The 21,736-nt window shown below is 40.5% G+C and overlaps 1 protein-coding gene across 1 annotated transcript; it reads left to right on the forward strand.

The window, feature by feature from the left end:
* The first annotated feature begins 5,532 nt into the window (after positions 1-5,532).
* RARRES1 (retinoic acid receptor responder 1) lies at positions 5,533-19,859 on the forward strand. The gene is made up of 6 exons (XM_007432917.4): positions 5,533-5,946; positions 13,147-13,209; positions 15,166-15,304; positions 16,332-16,453; positions 18,850-18,909; positions 19,253-19,859. The coding sequence occupies exons 1-6, from the start codon at positions 5,695-5,697 to the stop codon at positions 19,418-19,420; spliced, it is 804 nt and encodes a 267-aa protein (XP_007432979.2). The 5' UTR covers positions 5,533-5,694; the 3' UTR covers positions 19,421-19,859.
* The last annotated feature ends 1,877 nt before the right edge of the window (positions 19,860-21,736 follow it).

A 21,736-nucleotide genomic window follows, 5' to 3' on the forward strand; every position in this document is an offset into this window, starting at 1 on the left:
CATAGAATTGTAAATGCTATTTTAAAGCTGATTCACCCTGTTTAAAGAGATCTTCCTGGAACTCTTTGTAATCCTTTTTTGTTTTTTACCATGTGAACAATTTGGTGTTCTAATCAATATTGGGACCCTCCCTGCCCCCGAGACTCTTCTATCTGTCTTCTGAGCCCACTTGCATTCAGAAGCCATGATATTTTCCAGTCATAGAATGGCTGTTCTTACAATCCACACAAGAAGTTGAAGTGTTGCATCAGAAAAATAACACTAAATTCAGAATTATTTTTCTTCTTGGACCGGAATTTGTGCAATTGGTCTCATAAGAACTGACACAATCATTTGAGGAACAGCGTGAGTAGTTACTTTCGTTCTATTAATTCTATTCTATTCAGATCAAAATCTTTCTTTTTAAAAGTAACAAGCCAAATACACCAGAAATGTTCACAAGAATATTGTATATGTAACACCCTTGCTCTATTTATATCCAGCATTTGCTATTCAAAACTATAGTCATTTTGAAAATGAAAACTCTGGTTAGTTATTACAGTATATTTTATTTTTTAAAATGTGTAAGCTATCCTTCAAAGCCAGATTGATTAATGCTTGTTCTTTTTTAGCAGATTAGAAGAAAATTTTGATTCTGTTTGTAATCAGTAGAAAGAAAAGCAGACATCTTGGGAGTAGGAAAAAGTTATGAGTGACTTTAAAAGCAGGGAAGAAAAGCTTCAAAACAATTTGTTCCACAAAGTCTAGTTATGAAATGACAGAAGGGATAAGAATGTTGGAATTTGTCTGAATTAGAAAGACATGTGTTAGCCATTATGAGGTGGATGTTTGTCATAACATTTGTTAAATTTCTTTCTGAGAAGAAAGGAAAGGGAGTGAAGAAACAGAATCAAAACTTTCAACTATGATTTAAACTTAATTAAACCACTGCTAAACAATAGAGAAGTAGCAGAGCATCATAAAAGTATTTCCAGAAGCCCAAACCACTGATCTTGTAAAGGCATTTGTTGACGTATGGAATGGGAAACCACTGAATGGACCATTGACCTGATTGACCTTGCTGGCTCGGTGGAGCTTGAGGTTTGTCCTTGGTTCTCTGGGGATCTCCATTCAATAGGCTAGGAGACAGCTAGAGAGCAAATAATGAAAGATCTTCGGGAAGGCCATCCAGACACATCTGTACCTCTTGCATGGAGGTGATTGCTTCCTCATCCAACAGAGCTCTTTACAGGCTTATTGTCATCAGCCCCAGAAAAATAAATGTTGAAGTCTTCAAAGACCAGCTGTGATGGGACTGTCAGGCACTTTGAGGATAAAATAGTTATGATTTTTTTGCCAAACAGCTTTTGATACAACTTATATAATATATACAATACAATATCTGGTCCAACTGTATAGAATCAGTTTCAGTTTAAGAGGCACAAAAGTGGTGAAGACACTTGTAGCTCTTTGGATTGCTGATGCTCTCATGATCCCTGCTCAACTTGCTGCTACAAGCAAGGGGATAGTCAGGGGGGTTGACTGGGCGAATCTAGAAAATAGTAAATGCATCTGCATGACAGAGTGATGTCATCTTTTCTGGTGAGGAATTTTAAATTCCCAGTGGTATTTACTACCTATATACAACCACTGGGAGCTAGCCATCAGAGGCTTTGAGCCTGGGCATCACCAGTACACAGATGGCACTCATCCCTATCTCTCCATAGCATGTGAATCAGAAGCAGTATTGGGATTAAGTAGGAGAATAGAGGGGAACCAATAAACTAAGACTTAATCCTGACAAGACTGAGACTTTGGATAGCTCCCAAGTATGGAAATTGGGGTGTACCTGTACTAAGCAGGATTGCATTCCCTCAGCAATGATAAATACAGCATGTGTTTGGGGATGCTCCTACAGTCTGCACAAGTGGCCTCTATAGTTAGAAGTCCACATTTCAAGCTTTGCTTGATATACCAACTGCACTGTTTCCTGGGCAGAGGTAGCAGAGGTATAGTGGTTCACATGCTGATGACCTCACATTTGGATTTCTGCAATACACTCTATCAGGGCTGCCCTAGCACGTGGTCTGGAAGCTGCAGCCAGTGCGGACCGTAGCAGCCAGGTTGCTGCGAGGGGCATTTGGCCACTACTACTTACATTGTTATTGAAGTGACCGCCCTGGATGCTAATTAGTCACTGTTTATGTTCAAGGTTTTGGTTGTGAAATATCCGTTCAGGATACCTGTCAGATTTGCCATTGTGGTTGGCCACTGAGGCCATCAGAGGAGGTCTGCAATGTGTCCTGAGGCTGCTTGCAGGCAGGGCTTTCCTGGGAGGTGCTTACATTCCACAACACTTTCCCCCCTTAAATCTGGAAGATGTGGGAATAATGCATAAGTGCATTGGTGCAAAAAACTCCTAACTTCACATATACACTAATTAACTGTGAGCTCCCAATAACTAATCAGACAAAACACCTTCAGGGAGAGGGGTCATAGTGTACAACTTAATTAGGATGTGGCCTCAGTGCACAGTGGCTGTGAAAAAAGCCGATTCCGTGCTCATTAGAAAAGGGACTGAAAATAAACTGCACACCTAGTAATGCTCTTGTATAAATCTATGGTAAGACTACATCAAGAGTTCTGTATACAGTTCTTGTTACTACCTTTCGAAAAGAATATCCTGAGCTGGAAAACGTGCAGAAGAGGGCAACCAAAACGATCAGGAGGTTTGAATCTTTTCATTATAAAGAGAGGTTAGAACTCTTCAACTTGGAGAAGAAAGCAGCTGAGGAAAACATGATCAAGGGGGATAACGGTACGCATAGTATGGAGAAAGGGGACAGAGAGAACTCTCTCTTTCAAAACACTATGATCAGGGGTTATCCTGTGAAACTGTAAAGAAAGTTAGAGCAGACCAAAAGCAGTGTTTCTTCACACTATTTAATTTAGCCTGTGAATTAATTACTGCAAGCCATGGTGATGAGCATTAACCTTAAAGGCTTTAAAAGGGATTAGATACATTCATAGAGGATGTGCCTGCCGAGGGCTGTTCTTCTTGGTGGCTAATTGTTACCCGGGGGTTGGGAGCGGCATGCTGCCAAATACCTTTTCCAGGGGAAGAACTGCTTGTGAGTAGATCAGACACATCTCGTTGGCATCCTAAAGAAAAAAATGGTGGACTAAGAGGGGCCTTGGCAGGATCCAGCAACTCTGCTTTAGTCATCTGCATGCCTATAGGGGGGCATGTAACTCCACCTACTTTGCATCATCACTCTGTTTTCTATAGTCCATCAAGGTTGCCTATCTCTGGTCTATAGAAGCATTATTTTTTCAAAACTTGTGAAAGAGATAGATGGAAAAGCCAGGCCTTTCCAGTTTGACATCCGCCAGGGGTATCACAACTACTGTTGTGGAATCTTTTTGCCAAAGAAAGGAGCACAACACTGAGTAGAAGAACCATGTTTATTGCAATGATCATTGGGCACCTGCTTTCCAAGAAAGAGGGACCCCGAACAATAGAAAGGTGGAGATCCTTATACACTTTGCAGTTGAAAGGCAGGAAATCCTTGGGATCTGATTTGGGGGCAAGTTTTGGATAGGTGTTAAACAGGGGACAGGTATTTTTCTATGGTGAAACAAAAAACACGCTTTTGTAACAAGGCAGCCAAGTCAAGAAATCCATTGTCAAGGAGAATGGAAGGTGAAGAAAAGCAGACACTCCAGCTTAATAAGAATGGAGTTTCTGCTGTTTCTCACCTGGTCAACAAAGGCTTCCTCACTGAGAATGCCCCCCCCCCGACAAATCCTTAAGCACACAAGTGATGGCCCTGTCATAGTTTTAGTATGATAGCGTTAAGAGGGCTATATATGCAATAGCCTGGGACTGGTCCTGTTTTACATGCGCAAGTGTGGGGCGGGAGCAAGTAAAGGCCCAGGGAAATGGGGGAAAGAGTTTGTTGCAGGAGAGGCAAGAGGGAGAGGGGGCAGAAAGAGAGGCAGGGGGAAGGGGGGAAGTAGAGTTTGCCACGGCAGGGGCGGAGTTTGCAGCTTTATTTTATTATTTTTCCATCACACTACAGTTAGTCTTCTTTCAGGATACATTAAACCTCAAACTAGTTGATTTAGCCAACCACATTTTAACCTACTGTGTTGAATGAACTCTCAACATTGAGTTGTTTTAATGCATCAGAAGCAAGGAAATAGGGGGCGTATTAGAGAGGGAATAGGAATGTGCAGAGAACAAAATATTTGCTGCTGATCCCACTTCAGAAAATGTCAGGCAGATAACCATACCTGAACAGATATCTTCAAAAAGAATGCATGGTATGTGGCAATAAGCCATGGTTTTACTGTGGTTTACTAAAACATATGGCTGGATTCACATGATGCTAAGCCATAAGCAAAGACTTGAAAAGCATTGCAACTGGGTTCATACAATATACTAAGCCAGTTTAAAACAAGCACATTATTGTATGTGATCCAAGTCATTGAAAATTGTTATATGTATGCATCCTACAGTGACAAGCTTCAAGATTTTACTTTGGTCGCTAAATACTCATATAAAGTTCATTTGTACACATGGCCGGATGTGCATGTACTAAAACAGAGCATACTTAATGATGGGCCTGTTTGTGAAAGGGAGGAATTGGAACAATAATTTTCCAAAGTAATATTTTATTTTATAAACCCATTTCTTTTCCACGTCTCCTATTGTTTGCCTCCATTTTATTTTGTTTACTATTTATTTCCACATCTTAGTCTTCTTCTGTGCTTTGCATAATTTTGCCTACCCTGAAAAGAGAATAACATGTTATTATAAAGACCAAAGTCATCCACTCCTGTTTTTTTTTTTAACCATCACTTTCCTAGGTGTCCAAAGCAGTTTATCTCAAATTTTAAAAACCTAACGAGGTTTTTGAAAAATCAAAACACAACAATATAGAAAGCCTAGTAAGAGACCATTGGGGCACATTTGGGAGCCAGGTTTTATATTCTACACTGCATTAGAGAATATCAGTTGGGTTTTACTTCAAACTAGAATCAAAATAATAATAATAATAATAATAATAATAATAATAATAATAATAATATTTTAAGAAATAAAAACCTGGAGGGGAATAGAAACAGTGAGAGACAAAGAAGGCATATTTAAAGTCCAAACTTTTAATCCGTTCAGTTGTGTCCAGAGACAAGTCCCTGTAGATTTCTTGGCAAGGTTTTTCATAAGTGGTTTTCCATTGCCTGCTTCCTAGGGCTGAGAGAGAGTGACTGGTCCTCCGTCGCCCAGTTGGCTTCGTGCCTAGGCAGGACTAGAACTCTCGGTCTCCCGGTGCCTAGCCTGATGCCTTGACTACCTCACCAAGCAGGCTGTACCTGGCCACAAATAACAATCCTGGGCATACAGAGGCTGCCGGGCAAGCTAAAGTCCACTTTCTCAGCCGGCCTTCTCCATTCCTGCTGGGGGGAGGGCCGGGGGTGAGCGCCCGGGGGCGGAGGGCCGGCCTCGGTCTGGCTCGCGGTCGAGAGCGCGGGAACAGCGAAGGGAGAAAGGAAGCCGTGGGCGCTGCCCAGAAGGGGCAGCCGGGGCTGGAGGCTGGCCGGGGAGGGGCCGAGCGTCTGGGGCGCTACTTGAGTCTGGGTGGCGCCCGCGCCGCTTCAGCTCCTGCGCGCCCTCGCCCTCGCCCTCGCCCTCGCCCTTGCCGCAGCGCCAGGATGCCTCGGATGGCCGTGGTCCTTCTCCTGCTGCCCGCGCTCTGCTGGGCTCGAGAGAGCTACGGCCGCGACCTGCTCCAGCCGAAATTCGCCTGGCACGAGCAGTTGCTGCCTCCTTCCCGGGGGCAGAGCGTTGTCTCTGACTCGCAAGCCGCGCGGGTCGCCCGGACAGTCGTCCAGTATCTCAACTACAATCAGGGCTCGCCCAGCTTTCTCCGGACCCTTGTGCACGTCCGGAAGGTCTCGGCCAAGGTAAGGAAAGATTCCGAGCCCCCGCCGTGGATCTAAGGTTTGCGGGGAAGTCTCTGCGCTTGCTTCCCACCGGCTGTATCCAGCTTCTTTCCTTGCAACGCCTGTTGGTTTCCTCCGCCGCCCCCTCCCCCCAAATCGCAAGAGGGGGTTGCGGAAAGCCTCTTCTGATATCTCTTAAAGACCGACTTCGAGAAAGTTGCAAGGAAAACAAAGTTGGCAACTTTGCTCAGCTCTGTATATGAGGCAGCGTACAAACTAGTTAGACTGTCATCATTATGAACACTTTTTTTAAACCCTGTGTAAAGTTTGCCGGCATGAGAAAGAGAAACGCATCTGACCAGCTTGGGGCAAACTTCTCTTTGGGAAAGGCTAGTCTGACAATCTGATCCCCTGAGGAATTATGGGAGTTGAAGTCACACACACACACACGGGGTGGGGGGGGGCACATCACCTTGGAAAGGTATGGCTGAGGCTGAACCAGTCCCAGCAAACTGATAGCCCCACCAACACCAAGCCACTTCAAAGGAAGAATGATTTCACTCTTTCGACTCCTTGAGGGAGCTTGTTAAAGAAGAGTTAGAGGCTATGATTGTGTCAAGTTGGTGTTGATTCCCAGTGACCACATTGATAGATTTTCTCTGTGATGATCTGTTCCTAACTTGGTCTTTCAGGTCTTCCAACAGTGCACTCATTGCCACTATAATTGAGTCCATCCACCTTGCTGCTGGTTGTCCTCTTCTCTTTCCTTTCACCCTTCCCAGCACTAGAGCCTTTTCTAGAGAACTAGATCTTCACATAATATGTCCAAAGTAGGATAATTTGAGCCTGATCATTGATACCTTTAGTGACAACTCTGGGTTGATTTGCTCAATGATCCATTTGTTTTTTTAGTTGTCCACAGTATTCTCAGGAATCTTCTCCAGCACCAAATTTCAAAAGGATCAATATTCTTCTTATCCTGCTTCTTCAAAGTCCAACTTTGCCTTCCATAGAGTGTCACTGGAAATACCATTGCTTGCATGACTCTGATCTTTGTAGGTAAAGTATAGGCACATCATGGCATCTGAATATCTTTTCCAAAGCCTTCATGGCTGCTCTACCAAGTGCTAGTCTATGGTGTATTTCTTGACTGTTTGTTCCTTTACTGTTGATGGTTGATCCTAAAGGGCAGAAGCTCTCCACCACTTCGATATCTTCATTGCCAATTCTAAGGCTGGGGGCTCTATCTGTTGTCATTAGTTTGGTCTTCTTTATATTCAATTTTAGTCCTACTTTTTCACTGTGCTCCTTGACTTTTATTACCAGAGCTTGCAGACCCTTTGCATTTTTGGCTATCCAGGTAGTATATTCAGAATACCACAGGTTATTGTTGTTTCTTCCTCCAGTTTTAAAACCACGTTCATCTTCTTCCACTCCATTTTCCCTTAGTATATAAGACATCCATGGGGTGAGTGCCTTGGTGAATCCCCTAGTGAGAGAATGCAGAGTGCCCTTGATAAGGATTGTACCCGCTCAGCAGTGAGGTACTTGAATGCCTTTGTCTGGCTTTTCATTTGCAAATCTTAAGCAACAAAGTCCTGAAAGTGGGAAGTGGTCATGGGTGATGGGGAAAAAGTAGCACATCTGCTTAATTCAAATAACTGAGCTCTTATATGAAAAAACATTGTGATGTCCTTTCATGAAACTCCCTTTGGCAAACAATAATGCTTGGAAATGAATGTGGCTAAGACAGAAAGAGTACTTTTTGAGACTTCGAGACTTTGTCATCTGTTGAAAGTCATGCATTAATTAGAATCTGAGCCCCATTTTGGGCTTTTAAGGAAAACCGTAAAAGTGACTAACATTGCAAACAAAGCTATCAAAATGGAATAAACATACCAATTTAACACAAAATAGCAGTGATTGCAGTAATTTACTGCATAAATTACCATCAACGGGTAAAGTGATATCAGAAACTACATTTTTTCAATGTTTTCCCTAGTTTTGTATCCCACCTAGAGTCCACTGGAGTTGGGTGGCCAATAAATTTAAATAAATAAATGAATTGAATAATTATGTTGATACTCTTACAAAAACCCCTTCCCCCATTTAACTGGAAAAGAAAAATCTAGAAGGTATCTAACCTTCAAATCTTAGTCCTGCCTTGCTTTCAGCAGATTAGGGGTAAAAAGGCAGGTGAGGTGGTTATTTCTTACTGCCTTCCCACCAAACTGTCTGGAGAATCAGATAAAATCTTAAGACTATCAAAACCAGCCAGCAGCCTTTACTGCTCCCCAGTGGGATAAGCTACCATGAGCTCAGGTGGTCCAGAAGTAGTAAGCACAGTCTGATGGCCTTTCCTTCCTGTGTGAGCTTCTACTCTTCCTAAGAGATTGGCAAGAGTAGAGGTCTCCTATCCCTGAGACCTCTACTCTTCCTAAGGATTGGCAATGCTGCTGGCCTCTATGGGATTGTTGTGGCCATGTTCATTTTAATCTTAAATGGGTGGATTTACCATAGAGTTTTAGGTGAATCGCTACAAGCTCTAAAAGAGCCACTTTAGGACCAATTCCCACAGCTTATTAAGCTAGACCACCTAGTTCGTAAATCTTCAAACCTGGTTGGTCACACTATTTGAACTCTTCCCAACCTTTTGAACTCCAGAATTCCCAGCTACCCTGGCCAAGAGGAGTTGTAGTCTAACTACCACAGTTAGTCTACCATAGTCTAACAGAAATGCTGACTGGGGAATTCTGAGAATTAAAGTCCACGCGTCTTAAAATTGCTGAGGTTGAGAAACATTGGTTTAACACATCTAAAAGGCACAAGATTAGAGAGAACTGAATAGTGTGACTAGCCTTCCGGCCAGTAAGTCATATATTTTTTTTCTTCCTCATGCTGATTAAACAATAGTTGGAACAGAGGGGATATCACTAAACTTTAAGCATTAAACTTGGTTTGTGGGAATGTAATTAATACAGGGGGTTATTCTATCTCCATTCTGTCCAGGGGAAAAATGTTTTTCTCTAGAAGCAGAATAAAACAGCCCTCTTCCTTCACAGGATTCCATAAACATATATCCCTACCAGTAAGAGACATCGGTCTCACACATGAAACTGTCATTTATACAGTGTGATTTATTCAGGAGACCACAGTTAAGTAATATTGTGATGTCAACATGAAGCAGATTGTCCCTAGTATTTCTTAAATATCCCAGAAATGTTGTAATTTGAAAATGGGAGGGAGAATGGTAGGTTAAAACATAGTGCTAAGCTATGGCTTATTTAATTATGGTTTAAACTTATTGCTTGGGTTCAAAATATACCAAACCCAAACCAAGCAAACTTCATTATGGATTAATGCAACATGATCATAACTGGAAAAATAATGTGAATTTTATAGTCATATCTCCTCACACTTCATATCCAGCTTTGTGTAAATATCAAAGTCTCTGTTACAAACCTCATCCAGGTGGTTAAGAGACACTGCCTCTAAAATCTCCTTCAGGTTCTAATCTCTGCTTGTGTATTTATTCTTACAGTATTTTGTACTAACCTGCACAATGTTATATCCTCTATGTGAAGAAACATTTTTAAGCAGACAGCAAAGACCTTGAAATATTTTCTTTTTACCTCTGAATCTCTGAAATGTTTTATAAAACAAACCAGCTGGCTGGCCACAACTGAAGGAGAATATTTGTTAACATTTCCATTTCATCAAAAGTGTGCTTTTGAATGCAATGTGCACTGAAGTTATTCTTTTAAGGAAAATGCCATTCCTTGATTTAAAACAAAAAACAAAAGGGGAATGCACTACAATTTCATGTGTTCAAAGTGCCTGTTGAGTCTCAGCTGCTTCTTTGATGCCAGTTCTGTATAAATCGTTGGGAACTACAAAGGTTCTATAACTTTTATATCTGCTTGGCATAGAAAAACCTGGTGGATGTGTGTTTGCTTATGGTTGTTTTCTTGTTAACCAGAAAAGGATTTTGGCCTCTCCAAAATAATTTTCACAATACTATTCAACTCATTTCATGTGTTTAAAAAAGTTGTTTTTTGGTTACTACTAGGATTTATTTTGGTGCATTCATTCACATCAAAAACCTCATGCCATATTAAAAGCCTTGGATTGTTTTTGCTGCAACAGACTAATCCTGCTGCTTCTTGGGCTGGATCTAGGCAGGGTTTCCCTTGATTGTTTCCATTGTGAGGAAATCCGATTGCATAAGCCAAACCCACTGAACTGCCACTCTTAGTTTCTTTGGCAGTTCCCTGAAGCTAAGCAAGTCATACTGTAGATGGTTACACTTGGATGGGGAACTATATAGAAATTCCAGGGTTTAGACTAGATTGAGAAGTTGAAAAAAATATCCTGGAAGAAAGCTTTCAGTAACGCCATCAAAAAAAGTCATGGATGTGGTCCCCAGGAGGCAAACTTGACTTGAGAATGTCTTTGTTTTTAATTTTCAAGGGCAATTCTTGTAATTGTGGCTACTGTTTTGGAGTACCCAACAGGAGTGTCACGTAAAAGCAGGGATGGGGAGCCTACAATTATGAATAGCTGTATGAAAGAGCAGGATTGATGCTTGACCTTGGGAGCAACATGGCCACTGAATACCATTGTCACTTCAATGAATGAGGTGATAGTCTTGAGTCCATTCTTCAGTATTTGCAATTTTAGGCTGAATCATCTGAAGTTTAATAATGAGAAGAAATCATTCTGCTTTGGTCAGAATGATATCTGAAACACTGTGTCCAGATCTGGTGCTGCCCCTTGGGAAGGATTCAGAGAAGTTTGGATCAGATTAGGAAAAGAGTACTGAAGATGATCAGGGGACAAGAAAATAAATGAACAGAGATAGAAGAAATGGTTTAGCCTTGAGAAAAGACAGTTGAGGGAGGGTTATTTATTTCTATACACTTTCCCATTAAAAGAAACTGTTTACAACTGAAAATTACATTTATGATTTAAAAACCATAGGTTAAAACAGTTAACATACATTAAAACATTTTTAAAAAAGAATCAAATGCAACACCCAAATAAAATTAGCAAGATAGACACTGAACAATAACAGAAAGTAAAAGCAGCAATAAAAATGTTTAAAATCACAACCGGATTAACATGATTAAAAGCCCTGAGAGAATAAACATGTCTTTGCCTGGCTCCAGAAAACACAGTAAGGATGGTACCAGGAATACTTTGCTAGAGATGACTTGCCAGAGTTGGGGGCTCCCACTGAAAAGCCTGCTTTCAGGTAGCCACTTGCTGCAACCCAGCAGGAGGGAGATAGGGTTACACTCTTCAAATACCTGAAAGGATGCCCCATAGATGGTCAGGATTGGTTCTCTAATTCCAGAGCGCAGGACATGCCATAGAATAGTGGTTTTAAGTTACAGGAGAACAGAGTCTGATGTGATCTTAAAACAAACTTTCTGACAGAGCAATTTGAGTGCTAGACAGCCATCCCTCTGGGATTAATCTGGCTTCCTGCACTGAGCAAAGGAGCTAGACTCAGTGGCCTGAATACTGTAGTCTCTTCCAAATATGTTTCCAAGATGTTGCATGGTTTTTAATATAAAAGTCAGTGAGTTATTTGTATTTCCGTTCTTCAGATAGCCAGCCAATTTTGCATTAATAAAATCCATTACTGTCTTTCTGTGGCGGTAGGTTGCTTGTTGAACTAGTGATTCCCTAATGGTTTTGATAGAATAATTATGAGATGTTAAGACCTCTTGGTTTTTGCCTTGGCCACCAAGAATAGGAACCTGCCCAGGATTGCAACTGTTTCCTAAGATTTCCAATAAATCTCACATCTAGCATCTAAAGTATTCCATGCTGGCTGTTATCCAATACTATATCAAAATACAACCTTAAGTTTGCTTAACATTATATTCTGATCTGCTGATTTTGGGAGACCACAATCTGTGTATACAGATGCCTTCCTCATTATGGATAATTAGTAAAATAAACAATTGGAGATAGCTGATCCCCTGCCACTAAATCTTGTAAAAATTTAACAGGTCTTGGCTGATTTGACTATATTGTAATGCTAAACCAACCCTAAGCATTACATGGTTCCCCCTCTTCTAATGCAGCTGTGACTTCAGCTATTTTTGCTTTGTTCTTTATTAACTACAGTTTGTTTTATGTATGAACCACAAAAAAACTCCTGTCTAAGATCTCCAAATACTTACAACCTCAAAGTAGCATGGATAAGGATTGAAATGACAAGGGCTGTAATCTAGCAGCATCTGGAAATGCTTGGATGGGGAAATGTTGGGGTTTTGAACAAGCCATTTCAACTATGGGTTGAAACAAAATGACTTACTTTTTAAAATCGTAATTCAACCTAACCAAAATTCTACCCAGTTGTTTTCATAAATAAATGCTAAATCGCTTCTTCATAGCTACACAGAGACAGAGAAAGGAGTGCATGGTGTTAAAGTAGAATTTAACATTGCATCAAAATTTGGTCCAGTATTGGATGATAAGAAGTTTCTTTACTTCTTAAGACGACGACTACTACTACTACTACTATTATTATTATTATTAGATTTTATCCTACCTTGTTTTTATATATCACTCAAGGCAGCAAACATACCTAATTCTCCTGCCTCCTATTTTCCCACAACAACCACCCTGTGAGGTGGGTTGGGCTGAGAGAGAGTGACTGGCCCAAAATTACCCAGCTGGCTTTCATGCCTATATATATTTTCACTGTAACAAAATAGAAAGGTTTATCTACACAGAAGCATAATTTAAATGCAATCCCACACATTTTGCATTACAGAAGAGCAGTTATGAAATTAAGGATAGAGATTTAACAATAAAAACGAGATTACTTCCTTGAATACAGAGGGATTTTCAGAAGGAAAGACTGGTAGGGAACAAGTACAGTATGGGTCTTCATTACATAAAAAGTAAATGCTTATGTTAAATATTCATAATTCAAACTTAATTATAAAGTTAATGCATGAGATGTTTGAGAATATTGAAATATCTTTTTTTTAGAATGATAGGTATGAAGCAGAAAAGACTCATTACGTCCTAACTGCATACATTTTTGCTAAGATTACTGAAATGATAGAAAAGCAGCAGCCCAACAGTAAAATACTGTATAAACGCTATATGGTATTTTAATGATCTGCTGCTTTAAGAAGTGTTTGTGCTGTGTGTGTCATACATATTGTGAAGTGTAACTTTAGCTTATTTGTCTTGCAGAGTATCCCAGGAGTTGGGCGTAAGTACTCCCTGCAATTTTCTACAAAACACATTCAAACTAGGGTAAGTTGAATCTTCTACTTGGATATTTCTGTAACAGAATTTTTTTCTGGCATCAATACAGTAGAAGCCTTCTATCGTATCTTCCTTCTTCAGCATCTTATCTAACAAATTCTGTACAGTGCTTAGATGCAGCGGGCTCCTTATTCTATAGCTGAAGAAAGTTCGTTCATTCATTCATTCATTCATTCATTCATTCATTCATTCATTCATTCATTCATTTGATTTATATAGCCACACATCTCATATAGCAACTCTGGGCAGCTTACAGTGTGTAAAAACAATGCAAAACATGGTATAAAACACAACAGCATATGCAGCTGCTAAGAGACCAAACCAGTCTAAACAATGGAGCACAACAGTTTCTCACCCCCACTCCAACCCCCATGCTTGGGAATATAACCATGTCTTAAGGGCCTTCTGAAAAGCTGGCATCTAATCTCCAGGGGAGCGGTGTTCCGTAGGGCAGGATCCCACAAGATGACATTCTTTAACGACAGGACCCACCGCATGCCTCTTCTGATGGATCTAATGGAATGAGTAGAAACAAGCGGGGAGAGGTGGTCCCACAAATAACCTCACCCTATACCATGAAAGGCTTTATACATGACAACCAGCACATATGTAACCAGAAGCACACTGGCAAGCAATGTAGCTCATGGAGCAGAGGTATAACATGCGCACACCAAGACATTCACAGCTGTCTGCACCACAGCATTCTGCACCAACTGAAGCTTCCAGGTGTTCTTCAAGGGCAACCTGATGTAGAGTGCATTGCAGCAATCCATTTGAGAGGTGACTGAGGCATGAGTGATTGTGAGCAGAGACTCTGGCCCCAGGAAAGAATACATAAGATGAAGTTGTGCAAAAGCCTTCCTGGCCATGGTTGTCAGCTATGCCTTAAATAGGAGCCACTAGTCTTGGAGAACACCAAGAATGATAGAGGTGACCTTAACACCCAGAGCCACTCAGTCTTGCTAAGATTGAGTTGAAGTCTGTCCCTCCCCATCCAGACTCCCAAAGCTTCCAGACACTAAGGCAGAACCTCCACTGAATTTGGTCAGCCAGGGCAAGAGATGTGAAGCTGGATATCATTAGCATACCGATACATCACCCCATGCCAGCGGATGGCCTCAGCCCACTGGGCCCCGAGGCACCCAGCAAAGTGGGGGCTGTGGGCTAGATAAAGACCCTGGAGGAAGAAGGAGAACCAGTTTAACATTGCCCCCCACTCCCAACCCGAGGGGCAGACGACATGTCTACCCACATTCTGTGCCACTACTGGTCAGAGGAGTGCAGTCCATGCCAGTCCAAGCTGCAGTGATTTGTACCTAATTAAATGCCTCCAGTAGATGGCTGTGGTGAGACTGTTCTAGCAGTATTTGCTGCCCTGAAATATCAGATGGCAGGTGGAGAAGTTGTAAGTTTTAACCCCATGAAAGCTTACCTTCCTTTCCATGTCTATCTCTGACAAAGTTACATTATTTCCCACTACATTGTGTTTGAATTTTCCCCTATCTTTGACATTTTCTTGGAAGAGATAAAGTGCAGCCCCTGGCAGGAGCTTCTATACCTACAGCAGAGAAACATTTATCCCAGGTGGGAAAATCAATGGTGCTCTTAAAAGTGATCTGGAACCTGGTAATTCAGTAGATCAATGGCTGTTTTGCAAACCTGAATAAGAACATGGGATCATTTCCTCACTGTACTTGATTTCTGGTGTGTTTTAAAAAATAGCAGTGAAAAGGGCTCCTGGGTCAGAATAGTGATAATATAAATATTGATCTTTTTTTCAAAATCACAATCACATTGCCCCCAAGTGGTTCTTCACCGTAGAAGTGGCATTGTCTGTTCTGTAAACAATTTTTTCACAATCTGCTGTTGGATCTAGATAATGACAAGGTAGCAAGGAAGTTTGGAAGAAAATATCCCCATATGTTATTTTCTTTTCTTTTAAAGCAAAATCTAGGGAGATGCCTTGCGACTGTATTCTACCGGAAGGACAAGCCTAAGCCAATGATTCAAGTCAGTTGCACAGACAACAAAGATGCAGACCAACGCAGAAAGGAGGACTACGAACTATATGTAAAAATTAAAGGTATGTCCTTGGCAGGGACTCTCTCCCATGAGCACCCAGGACTGCATGCTTCTTCCCATGTTTTGTATGGCTCTCAGAGCTCCTCCAGAACATTCTACCCAAATGATCTAAGAAGGTGAATTCAGCACTACTGCAGAAACTATAGCTGCCTCTGTGCATCAGTGCTTCATCTCTTCCCTATCAAAGAAGACTACAGAGTAACCAGCTAAAGTTTAGTATTGTTTTTGCATTCTCAGTGGCTAAGAGAACCCTCAGTCTGAAGATCCACACACAAAGCATATTTGCAGTGCCTCACTAAAACTGCTTTGAGGATGGAAACCAGAATTTAAGAACAATAAAAACAGCTAAGTTTTTTTAAACATGTTTAATCTGGTTACCTAATTAACCAGTTTCTAGATTCACACAATACATTGAATAATGAATTTACCAAATGACTTGGTTTTGCAGAATGCACTAAGCTACAAAGAATTGAATCAAGATTAAAACTAACCAAGGTTAGCATGTTATGCTTTTAACTTACTTGTGTTATGTAAAACATGTTCAGTGTTGGTCTGGCAGATGTAAATATTCAGAAACTGAATACTGGATTATTAATTTGATTAGCAATCTATCTTTTTAAAAACAACACACATATACTGATGCAGCCACACCCAGATGTACAGTAGATTCTTCACCTTCTCCGCATCCAAATAATGAACAGTTCTGATTTTTAAAAAATTACAGATTTCCATTGGAGTTTTGCAAAGATGAGGCTTATTGAAGATGACATAAATGCCAACCAAGATGTGTCTCCAATTTCATCAAAGGGGTGGGTGGATGTTTCCACAGCAATTGTAGCACCTCTGCCTGTTAAAAGTATTTGTTTGCTGATATTTTTAAAAATTATCTTTTGACTCTACATGAGAAGGCCTTGATCTTGCATAAAAAAAGTCCCTCATATCCAGCTTGACTCCTAATAAGGTGGGCCTCTTGGCAGCAATAATACCTCCTTTATTCCTCTCTACCCCCTCCCCCCCATCTCTTGCAGATACATCATTTCCAGCTGAGCTAGAAAATTTGGCCAACATTGGCAGCAGTTACATTGCATGGGAGAAGTCAAGTGAAAATGTGGGTTATGTCATGTCGGAAATCAAAGATATGAAGAAGTGGGTAAGTGACAAATGACAAGAAAAGGATTTACTTAGAACCACAGGCCTATTTAGTTAAGCAGTAATTATATTTACAGGGCACACCAAGCAGCAATCACATTTTAGCCTACAATGTTGCGTAAACTGAATCTGCATGTTTAGTTTTTGGTTCAGTGTTGCACAAACACAAAAAATAGAAGTAGGTAAACCATGATGTTGTTCTGTTCAGCATGATATACAGGAATTAGGAGAATAGGGCAAAAATGGCTGTGTTCATACATCTGCAACTGTGTTGTGAACACAGCAATTTTTTTTGCCCTATCCATCACAGGTTCTTTTTTAAACTATGCCCAATTAGATTGACACAGACTCGGAAGAGCCACAAAAGCACTGGACTCTGGGCAGGTGTTTTTTATATCTCCCTATCAGGGTTGGAGAGGTATTTTATTTTGAAAAAAGTGAGATACAAAAGTAAAATATGAAACTTACAAGTCTATATGTGAGTCTTTTCTATTGCCCCTATCCTATATATATCCTATATGCTAATTACTACAATAATTACTATACTCTATTACTATTACAGTAGTTCCTCTGTGCTGTACTCTATTGTAAAACCATTCTGTAACAATGTTTTCTTCTTTCAAACACTGTTCTGCCTTAATTCCTCTCTCTGGAATTTCTTCTGCACTTTTCTTCTCCATTACAGTACTGGCCACCACATAGAATACTTGCAACTTTCCACATTGTGCTTTTATACTTACACTTTGTCTTGCTCTGCCTCTATACTTCTCTTCCTCTGGACCATCCAGTCTCTGTGAAGGAAAAATGCCTTCTTGTATTCATGCTTTTCTGTGTCTGCTGCTGGCTGCAGAGCTTCCAAAACACACACCTCCTCCATCCTCCTCCCACCTGTTTCAGGGTTGCAGCTTTTTTAAGCAACTCTGCCTTGCTCAGTGTTGTCCAAACTTGGCCACTTTAAGATGAGTGGACTTCAACTCCCCATGGCTGGCTGGGGAATTCTGGGAGTTGAAGTCCACTCATCTTAAAATGGCCAAGTTTGGACAACACTGGCCTTGCTGCTGCTAGGGAAAAGGCTCCAATGGGAGGAAGATAGCACATGTACCTGCGATTGTGTCAAGCAGCCTGCTCTTCTGTACTATCCTCTTAATTTCTGTATATCATGCTGACTAGGATGACAAAATAGGCAAGATAGAAATGGAAGATCCAGGAGCAGTTTCCTCTGTCCCTGTCTCCTTTTTTTGTTGATTGAAGTCTGGTTGTTGGTAGCAAATTGTAGACTTTACTCTTCCATTGCTTGCCATTGTCAGTTTTCCTGAACAAGCCCAGTGATGATCCTCTCTGGGCATGTTTCCATGTAGCCTGGGGATACAAGAAATTGTCATCTGACCCATCTGGACATTCCAGCCCAGGGAAAGCTCCCATTAAACACCTAAATGAAAAATGTGTATAATAAGTTGTGCAACTGGAAATTTTAAGAGCTGCTCAGAGGTAGAAGTTCAGTTTCCGCAAAAGCAGTTGTGGTCTATTAAGTCCATTGGCTTCATATTAATCTCTGGCCTGGTTCAGATTCAACACCAAATTATAATGTGATCTGCTGACTTTTAGCCTAGCACTATGGACATACTTGTGCATACATGATTAAGCAAATCATAGCTTAAAATGCTGGCTTAGTCTAATATGTAAACCAAGCTAGCACTAGAGAAGCACAAAATGTTCCATGTACAAATCAACTTGTGTGGAAGAGCCAGTTTTGGGCAGTTTCAGAACTGAAACATATATTTTGAGGAGTAGAGAAAGCCAAGGACATTGACAGTGAAGAGGAGGTAAGGACAAAGACGACACTGGGAAGGTTTGGGGAGGCAGTTGGATAACTACTGCTAATGTCCTTGGCTTCAAGCTTGGCATATATTCACCCACCTGTTTCCCTGCTCCCCAAACTCCCCAGGGTGGCCTTCCTTAGCTGCCAATAATTTTAGCTTGAAGCACAACATAAGGAGAGGCAGGGAAAGAAAGGGGCCAATGATGATGGTGGTGCAAGCTCACAGACCATGTGGAAAAAGAGGGAAGATGAAGGTGGTGCATCAATCCTGCCTTACTTGCTCCATAAGACACTCTGGATTTTGTTCTGGCCAAAAACTGGAAAAATCAAAATGTTTCAGGGTTCAGGTGGGCAGAACTTCTAGAGCCCAACTTCAGCGGTATGGACCACTGTAAAGAAAGATGGTTTTACTGAAATGTCAGGAAATGTCCAAAGGGCATAAACCATTCTGCACACACAACCCAATATCGATCTTGGCATGCACACTGTACCTGAATGCAAACAAGATGCTGTTTGAAATACAATTCTTATCTTCTCCAGCCTTCTTCATTCCAACCTTTTTTTTCCTTCCTGCCCAGGAAAGTGACAACGCACTTGAATTTGACTACACCGTTTTGATTGATAGTGACGTCTCAGAGGTATGGAAACTTCAGTACTCAAGATAGTTTCACTTTTATAAAATAAATGAGCCTTTGTAGCAATATCAGTTCCTTAGGTGAATTGAGCCGATTGACCCCATAATAATCATCCCAATCTATTTTGTAAAGACATTAGGATCAGTGGAGGAATGTATAAAAAATATTTTACTAGACAATTCTACACATTTATTCCAAAGTAAATCCTGCTAAATGCAGTAAGATTCTTTCCCAAGAAAGTAAGTTTAGGATTGCAGCCTATACGCATACACTCTGAAGTGCTATTGGAATCAGATGATTTCCCCCAAGTAGATTTATTCCTGTCACTGATTATTTTTACATACAGGGATTTTCGCAGACTCTTTCCTGTCATATGCGCATTACCTGGAACCTGGAACTGCCAATAAAAGTGAAGTATGACTGCACTTCAGAAGATACATCTGTAGAATCCTCTGATGGCTCTGGGGATTTCTCTGGTACTTCTGCTGAATTTTTCACTGAAAGTAATTTTTAAGTAAAGAGAGAAAATCCTTTTGTTTATATAGTTGTAAACATTTTTACAAAGGTGTAGCACACCTTTTGTCAATATTCCAAATTCAGTATAGAGAATCATCTATTTAAATCAATACAATCTGTTTGGAAGCTTTGCACAAATCACTTCTGATCGATCATAAATATTTCTTTTCTGGTTAATTTCATAGAAGAATAAGTATACATTTTTACAGATATTTTTATTATATGGAAAAACTACTGATGTGTCGCTAAGTTTCTGGCATTAGGTGTAACTCATCATAAGGCTTTTTTAAAATATATATGAACAAAGATTTTTAAAAAATTTTAAACTGCCATTTAAAATATTTGATAAAATATTTTTAAATTCTGGAAAATATTTGATGTTGAGATTTAACTTATCTTCAATAAAAGGACAATGGTACATTTTGTCTGTGTCATCTCATGTTGTCCCAATTGAGCTGTTTCAAAATTTTCTTTCTATGCTTTATGTAAGGATGTTAAACAGGGTGGAAAATGAAGTTTGATGACTTCAGGTTTTTCTGAGACAAATGAGTCCATTTCTCCAAAAAAATAAGCCTCTGCCGGCAGCCTTATAAGTATTTAATTTTAGGGAAATTAGACTAAAATTTACCATAAATTCTTCACCAAAATTATTTTTAAAAATACTGGAAAAAGAACCTAGGAGTAAATTTTGCAGAGCTGAGTGCCTTATCTAGAAGATGGAAAAAAACTAATAAATAAAATGTCAGTGTCAATTGGTTTTTTTGGAAACACAAATAACATCTGAATCTTTGTATAAGCAGTAGGGAGTTTTAATGCTCTCCTCCTCTGCTGTGGTCCCACAGTCCAGCTCCAATCTTCTGCACCTACTTGCATGACAAGTGAAGCATCTGTGATTACAAATGGGCACTTGCTTCAGATACAAACTGCAGCCACGCAGGGCCTCAGCTCCATTGGAACCAAGGGTGTAGAGCCCCATTTAAACACACACCTTAGAATGTCAATCCTCAGGTCTGAGGCTGGTCATTTTTAAAAGCCACCTACTTAATCGCTAATTGCAGAAATTGTATTCGTACATGGACTGAAAGCAACCTAACTCATCCCCTTAATTGCAATGGGGATATGCCAATACCTGATTTTAATACCTTAATTTCCATAGAATTTATTTTTGTGGGTTATGGTGAGAAGGCAGAGTAAACAAAGGGAAAAAAACCCCATAGAGTGAAGTACTATGACCTGTTACCAGAAGGCAACATCAAAGTCTTTTTCCATGTTTTGCACCATTTCATACTTGCTTGTCCATAGAGCCAAAAATCACGACACTAGGATTTTCAAATTGAAATGTACAAGTTAGTCTTTAAATGCAAAATTTAGCATGCAATTAATTAATTAATCCAGGCAGTCAATCTAATGTGTACACCTACTTACATGGATGGTACCAGTTTGATTTTTTTTAACTGCTTGCCCATTGGCTATTTGTGAACAGAAGAGCCCCCATGAGGGGCCTGTCTTGCTTCTCTGGTTCTCTCCCAGTGGTTCCATATAGATATTAAATAACATAGGGGGAAATCATGAAGCCCTGTGCACACATACCCCTCCCCCTGGAACAAACAGACACTTGACCACTGCTCTCCCTTGATTACTGATGGAGCCACACTCTTGGGTAGAAGCAGAACACTGCCCCTGACTCCCAGTCTTTGCAAGGTATCATGGTCGATGTATCAAATACTCCTCACATCTAGATGTAGGCAGTAAACCACCAAAGCAACCAGTGCCATTTCCCTACCATTAACAGATCTAAACAATGTCAGGGATACAAAGAATCCATTTTTTCTACATTTGTCTATAGCTGGATACCTAGCATCTTCTCAACAATCTTCCCCAGAAACAGGGTGAAAGTTGTCAAAAACAGCTGGATCCAGAGAGGGTTTTTAAAGAAAGAATGTACTACTCCTTTCTTCCATACAGGCAAGCAGTATTATCCCCTCAAAGAAATGTTGACCGTTTCCTTGATCCAGGCACACACAATGCATGACCACCCAAAGGAGCTAGGAAGATTGTGGCTCTAACCCACAGATGTCCAGATTCATACCCTAGACAATCCTATTCACTTCATTTTGAAAAACAGATTTGTTTCATTTTCAACAGCTAAGAGAATGAGGAAAATTAAATTAAAAAGGGAAAAATAATTCAATAAGGCAGGAGCAATCAGCTCAAAACCAAAATATACTGCTACAGTGGTAAAAATAAAAATCCAGAACTGTACCTAGTTCATGTAGCAGGTATGAGATGGGGTTCCCATCACCCAGGACTATGT

Source organism: Python bivittatus, unplaced genomic scaffold (genome assembly GCF_059951505.1).
Source record: "Python bivittatus isolate LINGU-HERP-01145 unplaced genomic scaffold, Pbiv_v1 ctg000980_np1212, whole genome shotgun sequence".
In the NCBI taxonomy this organism is placed as follows: domain Eukaryota; kingdom Metazoa; phylum Chordata; class Lepidosauria; order Squamata; family Pythonidae; genus Python; species Python bivittatus.

Excerpts from the sequence above, each read along its gene's own strand:
- RARRES1 (XM_007432917.4), top strand. The coding sequence starts at position 5,695 with ATGCCTCGGATGGCCGTGGTCCTTCTCCTGCTGCCCGCGCTCTGCTGG. Across the intron at positions 5,947-13,146 it reads TCCGGAAGGTCTCGGCCAAG|AGTATCCCAGGAGTTGGGCG; the intron begins GTAAGGAAAGAT and ends TTTGTCTTGCAG. Across the intron at positions 15,305-16,331 it reads ACTATATGTAAAAATTAAAG|ATACATCATTTCCAGCTGAG; the intron begins GTATGTCCTTGG and ends CATCTCTTGCAG.